At 39.0% G+C, this 18,835-nt stretch overlaps 1 protein-coding gene across 1 annotated transcript; it reads left to right on the forward strand.

Moving 5' to 3' along the window:
• The first annotated feature begins 15,622 nt into the window (after positions 1-15,622).
• LOC145134145 (uncharacterized) lies at positions 15,623-16,719 on the forward strand. The gene is made up of 2 exons (XM_079069043.1): positions 15,623-15,748; positions 16,135-16,719. Exons 1-2 carry the CDS (start codon positions 15,734-15,736, stop codon positions 16,474-16,476), a joined length of 357 nt encoding a protein of 118 aa, XP_078925169.1. The 5' UTR covers positions 15,623-15,733; the 3' UTR covers positions 16,477-16,719.
• Positions 16,720-18,835: the final 2,116 nt, after the last annotated feature.

An 18,835-nucleotide genomic window follows, 5' to 3' on the forward strand; every position in this document is an offset into this window, starting at 1 on the left:
CTGGACTGGTTAATGCATGATGGGGCCTTTGCTAATATATATTTATTTACTGTGTTTATTTTTTTTATAATTTTTTTTTAATTTGTGTTAACCATGAAAGAATGGCCTTTTGTATTGTTATTTATTCCTATCATCGAAAATGTAAAATTTCATTGGATAAATCAAATTTGGTGTTATATTCTTTGAAATTATGTTGAAGTTAAGTGTTATATAAAGAAATGATATTCTAATAAGTATTTGAAAAGATTAAGATCGAGCTAGCAAAATGGAAGCAAAAAGTAAAGATTTAAGAAGTCAAATTTGTAAAAATTTATGATTAAACGGAAAAGGATAATTTCAACATAATTAAATAGTTTTTATGTAGGAATCGTAATAGACATAACTAATGCACATATAATTATGTAGAAAAAAACCAACTTACCGTTTCTTAGATTGATATAACCGATTATAGAAGTTACAAATCAGGAAGTTTTTAAAATTACAATTATACCCTTTTAACCTTCTTGTAAATTTATAATTTAAAAATTATATGTGGGTGAGGTGTCAAATCCTAATAGGCTCTTTTCATTTTCACAAAATATATGTGTTTTCGCATGAGCCCTCCCCTATATATATATATATATATATATATATATATATATATATATATATATATATATATATATATATATATATATATATATATATATATGTTCAGGTTCATTTGAGACCATGCTAATTTTATGAGACCGTGATTTTAAAATGCAAAATAAAAGGAAAAATCCAAAAATTATTTTTTTAATTATTATTTTCGGAACTTTATTTACCTAAAAAAAATAAAAAAATAAAAAAAAAATTACCGTTTTTTTTTTGAAAAATACGTGAAATATTCTAATAGAATATTACACTGTACATATTCTAATGTGATTTTTAGAATGTTAGAATATTCAACTAGATTTGCCAGATATGTAGAATATTCTAATATTCTACTAGAATATGTAAAAAAATGTATTTTTATTTTTTTTTATTTTTTTTTTGGTATTTTTTTTATTTTTTTTTGGAAAATATATATTTCAAAAATAATATTGGAAATTTTTTTTTTCGAAAATTTTCAATTATTTTGCATTTAAAAATGTTTTTGTTTTATCTATTAAATGAGTGACTAGGATTGCGTCTCACGGTCTCACAAAATTAGGGCGTCTCACATGAACCTAACCATATATATATATATATATATATATATATATATATATATATATATATATATATATATATATATATATATATATATATATATATATTCTTTTTACAGACCACTTTATTGGTCAAAGTTGCATTTTACTAGATTGTTTAATTAAATCACTCGCATATGAAAGAATGAAACCAAATTCGACGGGTAAAACTATTCTTAAGCCCATTACTGTAAGTTCTAAGAACCTGAATACAGAATAGATCGACTACATAAAGTTGGGCAGAAGGTTGAAATTGAATAACAATTTTTGTTAGTGGGCTGTTGGGTTTTTTGATAAACTAAAGAAGCGAATAAAATTAAATAAGGGTCAGAGTCGTACTGGGCATTTTATGGACCAATGTTGGGCCGATTACATGACCTTCATAATATGGTGTTAAGATTGCAATTTTCTTTTTTAACAAAAGGCAAAAAAATAAAAAAATAAAAATACATGGCTGATGTATGTAACATAATCCAGGAGTTTTGGGTTGGATCCTCACAAACCAACCACGTTATCAAAGCATTGATATGCATCCGAGCACCGGTCACGAGCATTGCGACCAGAGGCGGATCTACTAAGGAGCTTGGGGTAGCCCGTCTTAACTTTCAAATTTTTAGTTGTTGAAATTTTTTGAATTTTTTTTGATGTAGTGTAATTTTTTCGGTGTGCTACCCATAAAATTTACATGTGCTACCTCTGATATTTTGATTTTGATTTAGGTCCGCTACTAATTGCAACTTGGTTTAACGTGTAGCAGTTTTCAAAAGAGTCTGAGAATAGTGAAGGGAGTAGCATCAAATAGTGGTGCAGCAAAAATGAACTTACTTGACTTTATAATGATATCTACAATGAACATTCTACACGTCTATGAACTAGTTTACGTACTTTTTGAACGACGAAGTTTTTATATAAAACTAGCAATAAACTAGTAAAAACAATTACATCTAAGAGATAATAAGAAACAGATTTGAACCAATCAATCTAGTTCAATTTTATCTAATTACTCTTAGAACATAGGGCTGAGCATGAGTCACTTTTGGGGTAAAACCGAACCCAAATCGAAAAGTTCGTTTTTTAGATTTTGAAACCTATTGGGTGGGTTTTTCGATTTCAACCCACTGGTTGTTCGGTCTTAACCCATTTCCAACAATTTTAAAGAAAATGAAAGAGATGTGTGAGGCGAGCTGTAGTGAAGTCAACTTGTCAAAACAAGTATCTATTACCGTTTTTCCAATCACAAATTGTTGCAACATCATAGCAACAGAGTCCTAGCGATGTCCGAAATGACTCCAAAAGGGAGACACCACAATTATTCTACATGTGCTCATGCCACCACCAAACGTGTGATGCATCCCTTCAACCTTACATAATCACCACACCACTGCCATACCCTTTCCCCTCAATCGCCCGCGACAAAACCTAGCCTCTCAACTTACCGATGGCAAAATCTAGATCAATGGAGCCCAAGATCGATGCACCACCAGACTCCTCCATAATGCCCCACCTTAGGTTTCGATTTGATGTCAGATGTGGGATTTCGGGTTCAATTTTTTTTTTAATGTAGTTCAGATTTTTTTATTATTTATTTCAAGCAAGTTTTATACTTTGTTGCTCCATTAGATTTTGATTATGCAAATCTTATGATGGATTCGGGGATTGTATGACTAAGTGTATTTTTGATTCACATCTTCTTGATCTTCATGATAGTGGTGTAAGAACTATGTGCATTTCTGATTCACACCCTTTTGATCTTGTAAGGTATTTTTTAAGCTTATGATACAACTTTATAATATCAAAAAAATATAATAGTTCTTGTATGATTGTAACATCCCAATTTCCAAGACCAAAAAAAAAATTGTTTTTAATTAAGTAACTTGTAAAACAGTTTACTGAAAACATCATCGATTCATATCATTTCATAAAACCATAATCACTTGTCTCAAACCCATATCATAAAAATAGTAATAATGTCAGAGTACAATGCCAAGAATCTCATAACGCAGAAATCCTGTGTGTATGATGCGCTACTACCGTGTCGACTCTTTCCCCTTCGACGAAGAGGTACATGAAACAAAACTGAAAACTGTAAGCACAAAGCTTAGTGAGTTCCCCCATGATACCACATAGCATACTACAAACATACTGCCAGGCATATCTGGGTGCCCGACCTACCCTGCTAGGCATACCGGGGTGCCTAACATACCCCTGTCAGACATACCGGGGTGTCCGACCTACCCCTCCAATTTATCTCAACCGGTTACGGGGACTATTTCACCCCTACTACTACCACATAATAACATAACATAATCATATTGTCAGATATACCGGGGTGCCCAACCTACCCCCTTCGGTCCTTACAACCGGAACATGGGGGCTATTCCCCCTACTACCACTATCACCTAACGTCATAACATACGAGCATATAGAACATATCAGATAGTGGCAAACCTAGGTAATTATCACAAAGACAATTACCTGACAAACAAATCCTACTAGTAGGCCTACATTGTGGCCGTAGACCCACCCCTACTGGAAGGTAACTCACCTCGATGTCGTGCAGTAACTGAACTGTCCTCGGTGCTGGGATCAAATCTCCTCAACTCCTACACATAACAACCTTCCTTAATTACCATTTCATACTTGTAACCCTTTCAAGGGTCAACTCAGGTCAAATTCAAAGTCAAGGTCAACCCCTTGGTCAAAGTCAACTTTTGGTCAAAGTCAAAGTCAAATTCAAAGTTAAAGTCAACTTTTGGTCAAAGTCAAAGTCAAGGTCAACCTACTGAAAGGACCGATGTACCTGGGGCCTAACTTGCCCCGCTTCCTGAACCGGATGACACCCTTCCAAGGTGACACCTTCAGGAGAACCATATCCCCGAGCTGGAACTCCAGGTTCGAACAACGCTTGTCTGCATAACTTTTCTTCCGACTCTGAGCAGTCTGAAGCCTGCTCCGGACCTGCTGCATCCTCTCCGTCGTCTTGAGTACCACTTCGGTACTCCCCATGGCTCTCTGCCCAACCTCACCCCAACAAATCGGGGTCCTGTACTTCCTCCCGTACAACATCTCGAAGGGAGGACGGTCGATGTTCGTGTGGTAGCTATTATTGTAGGAAAACTCTGCCAAGGGGAGGTAGGTATCCCAGCTACCACCAAAGTCTAAAACACATGCCCGCATCATATCCTCAAAAGTATGGATGGTCCGCTCGCTCTGACCATCCGTCTGCGGGTGAAAAGCGGTGTTAAAGTGCAGACAAGTGCCCAACTCGTCGTGAAACTTCTTCCAGAATCTGGAAGTGAACCGCACGTCTCTGTCAGAAATCACGAAGACTGACACCCCGTGTCGAGCTACTACCTCTCGGATGTAGATATCGGCCAACTTCTCGGCCGAGATGCTCTCCTGGATCGGTATGAAATGGGCACTCTTGGTAAACTAATCCACGATAACCCAAATCGAATCCACTCCTCATGCGGTCCTGGGAAGCTTTGTGATGAAATCCATGGTAATATCTTCTCATTTCCATATAGGGATATCCAATGGCTGCGTCTTGCCGTGAGGCCTCTGGTTCTCGGCCTTGACCTTCCTTCAGGTCAGGCATCTATCAACGTACCAGGCTACATCACGCTTCATGCAGGGCCACCAGTAATCAGTACGAAGATCTCTGTACATATTCGTCGCCCCGAGATGAATCAAGAATCTGGATTTGTGCGCCATCAAAACATGGCGCACCCCTCCATGATATGGAACCCACACTCTACGGTGTAGTGTCAACAACCCTCGGCTATCATAGTCGAAGGAGGAAACCTGACCCACAATACACTCGCTCTTCCGATGTTCCTCCTTCATAGCCTAATGTTGAGCCTCTCGGATCTGCTCCAGAAGCGGGGTCACTACTTTCATCCGCAGGAAGATATCTCTGATCGGGGCCACCTTGCGGCTAAGAGCATCGGCCACCACATTGGCCTTCCCCGGGTGGTAAAGGATCTCACAGTCGTAATCCTTCACCACATCTAGCCACCGACGCTGCCTCATGTTCAGATTCGGCTTGTGAGGCTTCAGCTGCCTCGAGGCGTAGGCGATGACGACCGCCCCCAACTCCAAATCATGTGTCGGGTAGTTTGCCTCGTGAGGCTTCAGCTGCCTCGAGGTGTAGGCGATGACGTGCCCTCTCTGCATCAATACTGCGCCCAAACCCGAAATGGACGCATCAGAGTATAATACAAAATCCTCCACTGTCACACCCCCAAACCGGAACGGCGGAAACGGTCGGGGGTGGTTGACGTCATGTGTAGTATCACAACAATTGTATCATAGCAAGCATAGTAAACACAACCAAACATTGAATACATATATGAAAAAGGTTTACATTTGTCTTAATACATAATTTCGTTCATATCAAAAGTAAATAAAAAGGCGTGACTCTAACGCTCCGATTTCTCCAACTCCTGGAAGTACCTGTCTACTAATTCCCTGAGAATACAAGCAGTTTTGAAAGAATATCAGCATAAAGATGGTGAGTTCATAAGCATTTAGTTTCGATGGAAAAATGTTCTTTGATTCTTTTGAAGAGTGTTTCTCAAGAAAATCATATATTTTCTTATAAAAGCATGTTTAAAAAACCCATTCCTTCCATGACTTCCCGGTTCGTACTAAATACGCACAATCCAAGGAGTCATGGAATAAATACGAACGTCCATTAGTAGAAAATAAACTATCAGTTTTAGAAATGCCGGTGTTATCCTGGGAAAATCCTATATTTTCCCTAAAAGCAGGTTATCTGTCCTAGAGGTAGAGATGCCAGTTTAGAAATCCCCGATTACTAATAGCATATATAAAAGTAGTTTTATTACTCAAAATAAAACAAATGAAGATTAGAGTCCGTAAACCAAGGTTAGTTTATACTTATTTGTGAGTCGTATAACCATACTTGATATGACCTAGAGACCTTTATAACGTTCTTCAGGCGTTTATGCTAAATGACATTTGTCCACCACAGGCGTGCCCGCCTAACTATAACTAGCAGTTCAGGTGTGGGATTGTCAGTCCCGAATAGATCTATTCACAAATCTCACGCTCTCCCTCCAGGAGACTCTGGCTATACTATGATAGGATTTAGTTCAGTACACTAATGGGTACTGTATTGAAGTAGAGGCTCACAATTCTGTATAATCTAGTTTACTAGCGAGAAACAGTATAAAACAGTAATCATCCTTGAATAAATGTACTTTATACTTCTGAGAAAACATATAACATAAACTAAATCAGCCATAGTTTACATATATTCATCCATGAAATCTGATTTGGTAGAAACTGCCTAGAGGGTTATCCCAAACTATACCCATTATAGTTTACTAGTGTTGTTATGGAAAATGTTTTGTAAAACCTTTTTGAAAGCTATGTAGTGAGATTTCCAAAATAACAATTTCCCTTATGCTTAACATATTACAAAAGGGATAAAATATCTGAATATGTCATTAAACGTAGAAATCGTTGGATTGTATTAATAAGTTTAAAACTTAATAAAATACTTTGAGTTTGGCTTGTATTCCCCCCCCTGAAAACATTAAAAACACGGAAAATGTAGGGGTATGAACTCACCTGTAGTGAGTGGTTCTGACGTGTGGTTGGAAGAGGAGTGCAGAGTGTCAGGTGAAACCTTGAGCACACAACGATCCTAATAGACACATATAGACATGTATGTGTATGAATTTAGTGTATAGAAGACTAAATAAGAAGGGTAACACCCTTAATGGCTAGGAAACTCTAAGATTTATGGGATACAATCACATATGATTGCATAACTAGGGTATATGGCCACCCTATAGAGTTTACGGTCAAAGAGGTATGACCATTGGAGTTCACGGTCCAAGTGTTCACGGTCTTCGTGTTTACGGTTTTAGTGTTTACGGTCCAATGACCTTACGGTCATGGAGTTCACGGTCTAATGACCTTACGGTCATAAGGTTTACGGTCCATAGGTTTACGGGTCCATGGGTTCACGGTCCATGGGTTTACGGTCATTGAAGGGTGTACGGTCTAAGGAGATACAACCGTAAACTCATCAATCTTGCACAAATGATGGTTTTTCAAGGGCTTCATTCAAAGGCATCGAATTCTAGGGACCATGCTTAGCCTTAGGAAGGGTAAAGGCTATAAGAATACCCTTTATAAGGGTTTACGGTCTATGAAGATTCATAGGACCGTAAACTCTTTTGTTCATGCAAAGAGTGATGATCTTAAGTCCAAAATGAAGGATTGTAACTAGATAGATGTAAAGGAGGATGGTACTTACGATTTGGAGGCAAATGGGGGTGTTTTCGGTCCAAAACACAACCGTGTTCTTGAGGATTCTTGAAGATAGCTTGAACTCGATGAAGGTAGAGAGAGAGAGTAGAGAGAGAAAGCCTTTGTAGTGTTTAAAGTGTGAAATGAAGGCCAAATACTCTATATATAGGGTAGAGTTCTCGGTCAGAAGAAGGGGAGTCCACCTGACCGTAAACGGGTTTACGTTCTTCACGAGTTTACGGTCGTAAACTCGTCCTGACCGTGAACTCGGTGATTTTCGAGGAAGTTTCAAGTTTTCGCGTGATTCCCAGTTTATTCCGAATCGTATAAAATACATATTATTTATTTAAAACTTAAGGTCTTTCTCAAACTAAGAAATTTGACGAAATTTAATAAAAACCAATTTTTATTAACAGAAACTGGGTAAGGATAACGGAAGAAGTTTCGGGTTGTCACATCATCCCCCCGTTAGAGGGAATTTCGTCCCGAAATTCAAGAATAAAGTACAATCGTGAATTTAGAAAAGAAGAGGGTACTTCTGTTTTATTGAATCCTTGCGCTTCCAAGTGAATTCAGGGTCCCGCTTGGCATTTTAGTGGACCTTCACTATCGGGATGCAACGTTACTTCGTTCGATGGAAACCCAAGATGCCCCCTGTAGCTGATCGAAGAGATCATCAATCCTCGGGAGTGGGTAACGGTTCTTCACCGTTAACTTGTTCACCTCCTGATAATCTATACACATCCGATGCGTCCCGTCCTTCTTCTTCACAAACAGGATCGGGGCTCCCCAGGGTGAACTGCTAGGTCTAATGAATCCCTTGTCTAACAGCTCCTGCAGCTGTGTAGACAGCTCCTGCATCTCAAGAGGAGCCAACCGATATGGTGCCTTGGCTATCGGAGCCGCACCGGGGACTAGGTCGATCCGGAACTCCACCTGCCTCTCCAGAGGTATCCCAGGCAGCTCCTTTGGAAATACGTCCGGGTACTCTTGTACCACTGACACATCACTCACCGCCGCCTTACCCGCTTCCCGGGTATCCATAACATAGGCGACGTACCCTGCGCAACCCTGCTGAAGGTAGCGCCTAGCCCTCGCTGCTGAGCACAAAGCTGGTCCTCGCTGTGGCCTCTCGCCCTGAATCACCAGCTCTCACCCACTTGGGGTCCTGATACGCACCAGCAGCTGTGCACAGTCGATCACCGCCCCATTAGGGCTCAACCAGTACATGCCTATGATAACCTTGTTCCCAAGCAACGGAATGGGAACCAAGTCTACTAGGTAGCGCTCCTCATACAGTCTCAAAACACAATCTCTGAAAACTTTTGATGCCCGTACTGATCGGTCGTCAGCAATCTCGACCTCTAAAGGGCAATCCAATATGCCCGAAGGCTCAGAAAACCTCTTGCTAAGCGCGAGAGAAACAAATGATCGGGTAGCCCCCGAATTGAATAACACCTGAACTGCGATGCCGTTCACATGGAACGATCCTAAGTATAAAACATGAATACAACACATAAATATCATAATAGACATGAAATAAGAGTTAGGGAGAAGAAAAAATACCCGCCACCACATCAGGTGCGGCACGCGTCTCCTCGGCGGTCAGCTGGAAGGCTCGGCTCCTCACCACCTGAGCATCTGTCTTGCCCTATCGGCCATCCGTAATCCACAGGGTCACTGGAGTTGACGCCGCCACTGGCGCTGCTGCTGTCAATCTCGAGCAGTTGGCCTTTTTATGGCCCTTTTGATTGCAATGAAAGCAAATCAGGTCTGATGTCTGGAAGATAGGTGTAGGAGCCATACAATCCTTGCCCAAGTGCCCAGTCTTGCCGTACTTGTAGCAACCCGATGACCCTAGTCTACAAACCCCCTCATGTGGCTTGCCGCACTTCCCGCAGCGGCTCTGGCCCTGATGACCCTTCGACCTAGAGTCGAACCCCTTGGGTTTCTTCCCCGAAACCATAGTACCCTGCTCAGTCTCCGCCTTCCTCTTCCAGAGGTGCTCAATGTCAATCTCCCTCTCCCTCTCCCTCTCAATCATGTCATCCAATGTCGGGCATGCCGAGTAGCTGACATGTTTCCGAATATCAGCTCTCAACATGTCATGATAGCGGGTCTTCCGCATCTCCTCGTCCCCTACATACTGAGGTACCAATAAGGCCCTCTCTCTAAACTTGGCGGTAATCTCCGTCGCCGTCTCTGTCGTCTGCCTCATATCAGGAAACTCTCTGGCCAGCTGCTGAAGCTCCACAGCCGGCGCAAACTCAGCCCTAAACCTGGTCACAAAATCCGACCATGTCATAGCCTCAATGGCTGGGGCTCCCAAGGAATCACTGACCGCCTCCCACCAATCTCGAGCTCGGTCCCTCAAACATCCTGCAGCATACCGGACCTTCGACCCCTCAGGGCAGAAGCTCGTCAACTGAGCAGACTCCACGTCTGCGATCCACCTCCTGGCGACAATGGGGTCCTTCACCCCGTGGAAGTCTGGCGCACGACATCACCTGAATTCCTTGAAGGAGAGTGTGCGTGTCCTTGACTGACTGGCAACCATGTCACTCCGAAATGCCCTGAGGCGATCCTCCATCAGCTCGATAATCCCTTCCTTGATCGACCCGAAAATCACAGGGGTCGACTCAAGGATGCCCCTCGTGATCTCAGAAGCAATGAACTCACGTAGGCTCTCGTCAACTGGCTCGACACCCGATCCTGAATCTGATCCTGATCCCGACCCTGAACCTCCCCCTCCGTGTCGCGTAATCACCACCATTCTAAAACAAAACACATAATCGTCAGGGTCGTACATAACCTCGAGAGGTATCACATACTACAAGTTTCCTGGTTCTATCTCGGCCCTCCTCGACTCGAGTACGGATCCTCTGCTTTCAGTAGTACGGGCCCATACTACCTTCCACATCTATCCGTACTTTCCTCAAGGATTGCCTTGACTTTACCAAGTCCCTCTTACTACTACTGTTTACTGCACTAAACTCATCCTAGGCTTACCCTAGGTAACTCTCCGACCTACTCTCCGCCATCAGCTGCATAAGGAATTACTGCTACCTTTACCTAACTAGCTCGCGAATACCATTACATATCACTAAGACCAGATAATTCTTCGAATGAGAGGTCCTACCCTACAACGGTTGGACTCAAACAAGAGCTGCACAATAGGGCTAGACTTAACCTTCTAGAATTATTTAGTCCTCGCAATATGTAACTTAACGTATTCGTTTACTAGTTAGCTAAAGATAACTAGCACCCCTAAAAGCACAGAGCAAGCAACATTCGGGCATTGAGTAACCATACCAAACATATCCTATTCAAGCCATCATATTACTAACTAATCAATTCTAGCATGTAACTCAATAAGCACATATAGCAGGCACATAATGCATCTCCCTAGATCCTTAGCCCTAATCTAGCATTCAGTTCTCATACAAAAACAATAGGCATAGAAGGCATCATTCCTAGATCCTTAGCCCTAATCTAGCATGCAGTTCTCATAATCATATCATATCGTAACATAACATGTATGGGTATCTTGGGGAAAACTTACTTGAGCTCGGCTGATCGCACGCATCACACACCTTGTTCTTTCTCAAAACTCCTCATTTTAATTTTTAGAAAAACTATTTTCTTGTAAAAAATCTTTCAAACCCTCAATTTGAGTCCAGACACCCCCGAAGGTGTGTCCGAATCCCTCAAACCAAGGCTCTGATACCAACTTGTAACATCCAAATTTCCAAGAACAAAAAAAATGTGTTTTTAATTAAGTAACTTGTAAAACAGTTTACTGAAAACATCATCGATTCATATCATTTCATAAAACCATAATCACATGTCTCAAACCCATATCATAAAAATAGTAATAATGTCAGAGTACAATCCCAAAAATCTCATAATGCGGAAATCCTGTGTGTGTGATGCGCTACTACCGTGCCGGCTCCTTCCCCTTCGACGGAAAGGTACCTGAAACAAAACTGAAAACTATAAGCACAAAGCTTAGTGAGTTCCCCCATGATACCACATAGCATACTACAAACATACTGCCAGGCATATCTGGGTGCCCGACCTACCCTGCTAGGCATACCGGGGTGCCTAACATACCCCTGTCAGACATACCGGGGTGTCTGACCTACCCCTCCGATTTATCTCAACCGGTTACGGGGACTATTTCACCCGTACTACTACCACGTAATAACATAACATAATCATACTGTTAGGGATACCGGGGTGCCCGACCTACCCCCTTCGGTCCTTACAACCGGAACATGGGGACTATTCCCCTACTACCACTATCACCTAACGTCATAACATACGAGCATATAGAACATATCAGATAGTGGCAAACCTAGGTAATTATCACAAAGACAATTACCTGACAAACAAATCCTACTAGTGGGCCGACATTGTGGCCGTAGACCCACCCCTACTGGAAGGTAACTCACCTCGATGTCGTGCAGTAACCGAACTGTCCTCGGTGCTGGGATCAAATCTCCTCAACTCCTACACATAACAACCTTCCTTAATTACCATTTCATACCCGTAACCCTTTCAAGGGTCTACTCAGGTCAAAGTCAAAGTCAAGGTCAACCCCCTGGTCAAAGTCAACTTTTGGTCAAAGTCAACATCTGGTTGACTCAACTCGCCGAGTTGGTCCACGAACTCGTCGAGTTCCATAATCCACCAAAATCATGGAACTTCAATCCTATTCGTCGAGTCTTTTAAGAACTCGTCGAGTTCACCTTCATACATAATCGGGACGTTTTTGTTCTTGACTCGCCGAGCTCGTCCATGAACTCGTCGAGTCCTTCTTCATACAAGTTGAAGCGTTTAGTCCTTGACTCGTCGAGTTCTTCTTCATATAAGTTGGGATGTTGCCTTGAACTCGCCGAGTTTGTTCTTGAACTCGCCGAGTTCCATGATCTTCAAGTCCACAAACGAGCCCAACTTGCTGAGTTCTCTTCAAAACTCAACAAGTTGCTCAATATCAGAAGAGATTGGGGAAACTGCGACCCAACTCGCCGAGTCGTATGAGCGACTCGTCGAGTCCCTCAATGTCCAAATCCATACAGCCACTTTCAGTCGGGCTTAACACATCTAAAACGTAGATCTGACCTCCTAGGGTCCATATTACACGTAAAGTTACAAACTTTACGTGCATGCAAGGTATCATGAGCCAAAAACACCATTTCCTAGTCTAAAATGAAGTCTAGGCCAAAGGGAAGGGTTAAAGCATAATAAATTCGTGAACTTTATGGCTAAAGGGGATAAAAGGGATCTGGATCTGAAGTTACAACTTCAGATCATACGCCATACTAAAAAAGGTTCACAAAATTGCTAAGAGATGGCCCTAAACTCAAACATGGAGAGATCTAGCAATAGGAAAGTCAAGGAAGCAACTTTATACCTTTAAGGGGCTGGAAATGTAGCTTGAACCTTGGATCTACTGCTTCCTTGAACATTCTAGCTCCTTCTTCTTCTTCTTCTAGCTTTGAAATCACACAAACACTCTCACAAATGGCTCACACACTCAACAAAGCTCAAGGGACACAAGTTAGGGCGTTCTGGACTAAGGGAGATGATGGGGGCTGTATGGGAGGCGAGTTAGCGCGTTTAAATAGGGTGCAAACCCTCAAATTTAGGGTTTCATCCAGACAGGTCTACTTGTCGAGTCGGGGATTCCGACTCGACGAGTAGACTTTTCCACCCGCGTCCAATCCTTCGCATCTACTCGACGAGTCCCTATGTAAAAATGCAAAAATTTATAATAAAGATACGTACCGGGAACCGGGCGTTACAATGATGGTTTAAAAATTACATGAATCTAATGGAATCAGGATTGTCCGGTGGTGGTGGAGTGAAACAGAAGAAGGGAATGGGTGGGTGGAGGTGGGGTGAGGGTGAGTATGGTGGGGATTTATAACTTAATATTAATATAAATAACATATATAAAAAATAGGGCTAATATCATAAAAACCCTCAAGTTTTCAGGGTTTTGTCGTTTTTGCCCAAAGTTGAATTTTATATCCGTTTTTACCCTAACATTTTCCAAAAATTGTTCGGTTTTACCCTTTTACCGGTGATAACAGGTTACCATCATATTAACTTCGCAAAAAACCCTTAAGTTTACAGTTTTTTTACGTTTTTACCCTTAAGTTTATAATTTTTTTACACTTTTACCCTATGTATTTTTTTTCATATTATACGTATTCATGCAGAAAAATCATATTTATATACGAAAAAAAATTTAATTAAATATTGTATTTACATTTTTTAATGTTATTTATATATATATATATATATATATATATGTGTGTGTGTGTGTATATATGTTTTTTTTCTTGGATAAACCATTTAAGATGTAAAAAAACAAATTAATATGTTTTTAGAATTACAAATACGTATTTTTATGTATTTAAAAATATACATATCAATAAAAAAAACTTGTTCAATCATAAACATGTTTATATAAGTATATACATATATTTTTAGAAGTGTAAATATGTATTTTGATATATGTTTTTTTTAAAGTATAAATATATTTTTAGAAGTATAGATACATATTAATATATAAAAATGTAAAAATATGTATTTATACTTCTAAAAACTATATCTATAAAACATGTATTCATAATTCTAAAAATATTATTTATCTTTTTAAATGATTAAACATTTTTTCGTATATAAATACGATTTTTCTACATGAATACGTATATTATGAAAAAAAATACTTAGGGTAAAAGTGTAAAAAAAATTATAAACTTAATGGTAAAAACGCAAAAAAATGGTAAACTTAAGGGTTTTTTTTGCGAATTTAATATAATGGTAACCTGGAAACCTGTTATCACCGGTAAAAGGGTAAAACCGAACATTTTTTTCGAAAATGTTAGGGTAAAAACGGACATAAATTCAACTTTGGGCAAAACCGACAAAACCTTGAAAACTTGAGGGTTTTTATGACATTAACCCTAAAAAATAAAAAATAAAACAAAAAAAGTAAAATAGAAATTTTCTTTGGGTTAAGGACCAACCATATAAGAAAATGAAACCATATGGACCAATCACGGTGTTTGATAATTGTTCTTGGTAAACCACCATAATGCACATGATTGCCAATGATATAGTAAATATATTGCCTAGGAAAATTAACTAGGGTTAATTGCAAAAACATAAATACACATACATCAATTTCTCGGTCCATATAACATTCAACTCTAGACTAATTAATGTCACTCTAGTACTTGCTCAAGGAGCATGAACAAACGTCTATATTGCCCTTGCTAGAAGGCCACAAGTTGAAGTTGATGGAATCATGGAATACCATAAAGAAGGCAAATGAAATGCCCTCCTAAAAGACAAGCACATACATCCTTTTGCATCTAACTTTCGCAAATGGTTTCAAGCATCAAAGCATCTTAACTTAAGCCTTCAATAATACTCCAAACGACCCATCTCCCATATTACACCATCTACCTTCAGGCAAAACTAAGCCAATAACACACTGACAAGTGGAAGGGAATTGATTCTTTGTCTTCATAATGCAGATCTTGTTCTCTAAAGCATAACAACTATATCTCCAAAAGAATACTGCCATTTTGTTTTGGAGATGAAGCTATTGCTATCATCAAACTTTGTTTAATTAACGGCAAAAATATAAAAAATTGTGTTCATGTCCCCATTCATGTTTTTATTTTATTTTTTTTTATTTTTTTTTAAGTAGTTGCAAACATGCTCAATGTCAAAAAAAAAAAAAAAGTAAGGATTTGCGTTTATCATGCAAAAAAATGTTATAGCTTGGGTGATACTAACTGCTAACCACTAACCACTAACCAGTAGTTAAGAAAAAAAACATGAACCCCATTGTTGTGTGCTGTGTTTGGTGTGCATTTGAAAATCATGCTTGTGCAAAAGACATGAATGCCCTTATCGTTCTTATAATTGAAAATAACTCCTGAAAACTTGTTCAGTCCTGTTCGCGTAACAAATACAGTCTAATAGATACTAATTGAGACAATAGCAACCGGGCATCTTTATCAGTTTACCCATGTTTCCCCCTTCCAATTATTCCTTTGCTTCTTCCTACCCACCCACCCTACACCTACACCATACCATGCCTTTTTGCTTATTAATATGCCGTCATTCTCTACCCAATACTATCATTGCAAACTGTACTAGTTTTGTTCAATCCCTCTACTTGTGCTTCACTAATTCATCATCTCAGTAGCTACATGGCCGCTGCTCAGGTTTTTCTCCCTCTTAACTGTTGCAGACATGTCTTCGTTCTTGTATCATGTTAATTTGTTTACATTATAACCAATTAAATATGTTTAAAATGATATACATCTTGTTAATTTCCTCTTCTCATGATAAATATGATTGAATTTTAACGTTATGTTAGCATAATTAGATCCGGAAAATACTATATACAATAGTTGTTCATCGTTCTAAGTCAGATATTTGTTCATGCGATAATTCACAGGTGATTTTTGTGAAAAATTGTATAACAATCGCTAATTGCATACTCCTTTATTATGATACGTAGATCAAATGTCAAAAGAACATCATTCTAATACGAGCAATCAATTAATGATATTGCAATTTGATTTTTATGTAATGGAAATACCTATAGGTTGATGCTGCACAGGTAGAAGAGTTCACCAAACTTTCGGAAGAAACAACACTCGGATCTCCCACCATTGAAGGATCAGAAAAAGCTCCTGCACCACATAACATCGAATCACCATATGATGAAGATGATGCGGAGCCGGAAGACGTTATTTTGCCAGAGGAATTAGAAAAAGAGGAGGAAATAGACGATGATGAAGAGGACCATAGAGGTGTAGCGCCACAAACAATTGAAGACGAAGATGATGATGATGATGATGAAGATGAAGAAGAGCAAGGTGAAGAACCGGCGTTGAAATCTTCCGGTAGAGCCACTGATTTCTCGGAGGAAGAAGACGATGATTGAATAGCGAGTGAAGGTGGAAGGATCGCATGGTTTCAGAAAATTATGTTTTGGTTTTATAAGTTTGAATCGGTAACCGGGTCGGGTTTTTCTCGGTTAACTTATCTATCCATCTGATTTCGAATACATCCATTTTAAACATTTAATTGGCCCAATGTAATCGATTCTTGGGCCTTTTAAACTTACGTAGTTCTATACTTCTATGTTTCTGGCTTTTGATTTTAATCTAAAATACTTTGGTAATAACTAACGTGCCTTTTGGAGTACTTTTCTGTCTCTTGATTTATTATTACTTTTGTTACTAACATCGACGACATTCAATTAACTTTGTAAAGGGATAACTAGACTTTGAAGAACAAATAGACTCTAATACCACATTTCCGGAAACAATTATCTAAAAAAAAGTTAATCACAAAAGAACTTTGTAGATAGAAAACATAAACCAAAAAATAACAAGAAGAACATAAAAGAACAAACAATTATACTAAAGAAATATACTTAAGAAATAAGAAACATCGGAAAGAATAAGAACCATATATCCAGGGATGGACCAAGGATTTCGTAGTAGGTGTTGCTGGTGGCACGTTTTTCCTTTTACGTAGTGACACAAATATAGAAAAAACGAAAATTTCGAAAATTTTTACACTGTATCCGAAAAAATAAGGGGTTGCCGGTGCCACTATGGGCACCATAGTGGAACCGTCCCTGCATATATCTTGTTATTCTAAATAATTTCCTTGATTTCTCTATTGCCATTAACTCCCAATATATAGACATTTTACAACGAAGATTATGTTAACATTATCAACCCAATTTTTTTATTCAAATATATCAAAGTATAGTTACATTATGCGGAAACATGTTACGAATGTGCGTGTGTACAGTCAAACCTTGCATTTCTCACGAATCAATAAAGTACCTGAAAAACATTTATAATCAACTGGGTAAGCATGAAGCTTAATGAGTTCCCTAAAATATCATATCCCACAATACATATACAATGCATACACATAATGGCTCACGAGCATTTACCGGTTCACCAATAATACACATAATGACATTTAACATAAAGTTGATCCGCCCTTTTGCCTTCAACATAAAGTTGGGCCGCTACTTTTCCCCTTAGCATAAAGCTGGTCCGCTACTTGGCCTTTAGCACAACGCTAGTCCACCCGAGTCTATTGGCCTTCAGCCCGAGGCTGGACCACCCTCAACTGCCTACATAACATACATACATACATACATACATACATACATACATACATACATATATATATATATATATATATATATATATATATATATATATATATATATATATATATATATATATATATATATATATATATATATATATCACACAGACAACAATCCAACACTACATGCAACTTAAGAGCACTAGCCTAATTGCATACTATAGGGCAACTATATCCTAACATACATATGATACATACTGGAGTATACAATATAGTGAGAAAACTCACCTTAATAGTTATTTAGACGATTGACAGCTATCTAGGCGATTCTAATGGCGATCCAACTGGCTAGTAAGGTGTCTAACAAGTACTAACCTATAATATTATAACTTATTACTCCCTATGACAATCTGGAAATGAAAGCTAGATCTTTCACTAATCCCAGTGAATACTGAGAGTTCTATAAAATAAGGATCACCCAGACAGGAAAGTTGGGAGATAGGACCATTTCGGCATATAACCTTTCTGAAATCCAACAACCAAACCAATGTGACCATTCTAGACAGCCGTAAGTAGATCAATCAATATAATAACTGGAATTACTGATAAATCTTATTTATACATTCATAACAACGACTATGAGTATAATTATAAGTTACACCTAAAGCATAGTAAGTGTAACCTAACTTACAGAGAGTTTCTAGCGAAAACCGGGAAGATCGCAGACGGGACTTCAATACCGAGAACTTCTATTTGTCCGACCCTCTACCTTAGAGTTTCACTAAAGTGGAGTTCTTCAAACTCCCGAAAATACTCCAAAAGTCGGATCTTAAAGAGAGAGAGAGAGAGAGAGAGAGATGAGAGAGAGTTTAGTGTGGAATGTAAAGGGAGCAAATGAGCTATTTATAGGCAAAAATAAGAGGAGGCACGTCGCGCTTTTCTATAGGTACGTCGTGCTCTTGGTCGGTGGGAGGGGTGGCTGTCGGAGTGCCATGTGTCAGCTTGGGGTTTGTCTGTGTCGACTTTCTAGAAATGCGCACCGCGCAAAACACAGATTTTGTAAATTTCGTAACTTCTTCATATGAGATCCGTTTTCGACTTTCTTTATATCCACGCGTAGCTATTGGCGAGATCTAATTTCATTTAGGTGCTGTTTGTTTTTTTGA

Source organism: Lactuca virosa, chromosome 8, assembly GCF_052849685.1.
Source record: "Lactuca virosa cultivar CGN04683 chromosome 8, Lactuca_virosa_CGN04683_v6, whole genome shotgun sequence".
Classification (NCBI taxonomy): Eukaryota; Viridiplantae; Streptophyta; class Magnoliopsida; order Asterales; family Asteraceae; genus Lactuca; species Lactuca virosa.